This window comes from Sinocyclocheilus grahami, unplaced genomic scaffold, assembly GCF_001515645.1.
Source record: "Sinocyclocheilus grahami isolate Dianchi unplaced genomic scaffold, SAMN03320097.WGS_v1.1 scaffold427.1, whole genome shotgun sequence".
Lineage (NCBI taxonomy): Eukaryota > Metazoa > Chordata > Actinopteri > Cypriniformes > Cyprinidae > Sinocyclocheilus > Sinocyclocheilus grahami.
The window spans coordinates 737,071-738,175 of record NW_015505606.1 but is presented as its reverse complement, the minus strand read 5'-3'; the positions used below and the strand labels follow the sequence as shown (position 1 = coordinate 738,175).

The 1,105-nt window shown below is 43.3% G+C and overlaps 1 protein-coding gene across 1 annotated transcript in view; it reads left to right on the top strand.

Annotated features, from left to right (window-relative positions):
- Window positions 1-378: 378 nt before the first annotated feature.
- The window catches only part of LOC107551594 (LIM and calponin homology domains-containing protein 1-like), a 34,900-nt gene continuing 34,173 nt past the window's right edge, over window positions 379-1,105 (top strand). The window contains exons 1-2 of the mRNA XM_016233262.1: window positions 379-590; window positions 814-993. Coding sequence (XP_016088748.1) covers window positions 403-590; window positions 814-993 — 368 coding nt within the window. The 5' untranslated portion in view covers window positions 379-402. The remainder of the gene's footprint in view (window positions 591-813; window positions 994-1,105) is intronic.

Below are 1,105 nucleotides of genomic sequence, written 5' to 3'. Positions count from 1 at the left end.
AAATCGCATCATATGACCCCTTTAACAAAAACAACATAAAATAAATTCATATAATATGCCATTATTGAACCTGATGTAATCAGTTTAGACAAGCTTAAACATATTTGCACTCAAATGCATGCACTTCACTCACAGCCAGTTCACAGCTTTCGACTCTGATCTAGATGATGGTCAGATGGCAGCATCAAACCCAACACACAATGTATGAAATCTGAATGCTGGTTCTCTTTAAACACCTAAAAATATGAAACACTAATAACAAATACCACACATTTTGACAATAATAAATAACAATAAGAAAAAATGATAAAAACAAAGCATGTTTTCTCTCACTATATCCTTCTGACAGACTCCGAAGGTGACGCTGGACATAGAAAGTTGCCAGACGTGCGTAAGGATGACATGTCTGCCCGCCGCGTGTCCTGCAAAGAGCCTCGCGCAGCTCTACCCTTTAATCAGTATCTGCCAAACAAGAGCAACCAGACCAACTACCTTCCTGCGCCCCTGAGGAAGAGGAGGAGCGACAGAGAGGAAGACAGGAGGAGTCCGAGCAGCTCAACATCTCCTGTAGGAGGAGAAAGACCTCTCAGGTAATCAAAGCCGCTATGATAGACAGTAAGTGTTTGGTTTGTTTGATTTCTCAGGTTGTGGCTGGAAATCCCACTTCTGGCTGCAATATGGCTGAGACACATCATACATCTGAACAAAAATCAGTACACACAAGCATCATCTGTTTCATGTTTGTTTGATTGATCCTGTATTGTCCACACGTGTGTTGGTGAGCGCTGTGAAAATTCCCATTGCTCCCCACAGACAAGAATGCTTAGAAGTGTTAAAAGAGGGGGCTGTCGTGTCTCGAAGCCTTGCGTTCCAGAAAAATTCCACCTGGGTGAATGAGAAAGGGGCGGAGCTTGAGGAGGCGGAGCTTAAGAAAATTAGAAAGCTGGAAAAGGCGGGAATAAAAGTATTACCTTCCTCTGTGCGATATATCAGGTCAGCGGTTGAATGCATGTTTATGCAGTGACTAAAACTGCTAACTAGTTGTGTGCAGAGCATGTGAGCTACGTTTTCCGCTCTATGGACGTGCGCTCCACTCATTCGCTCT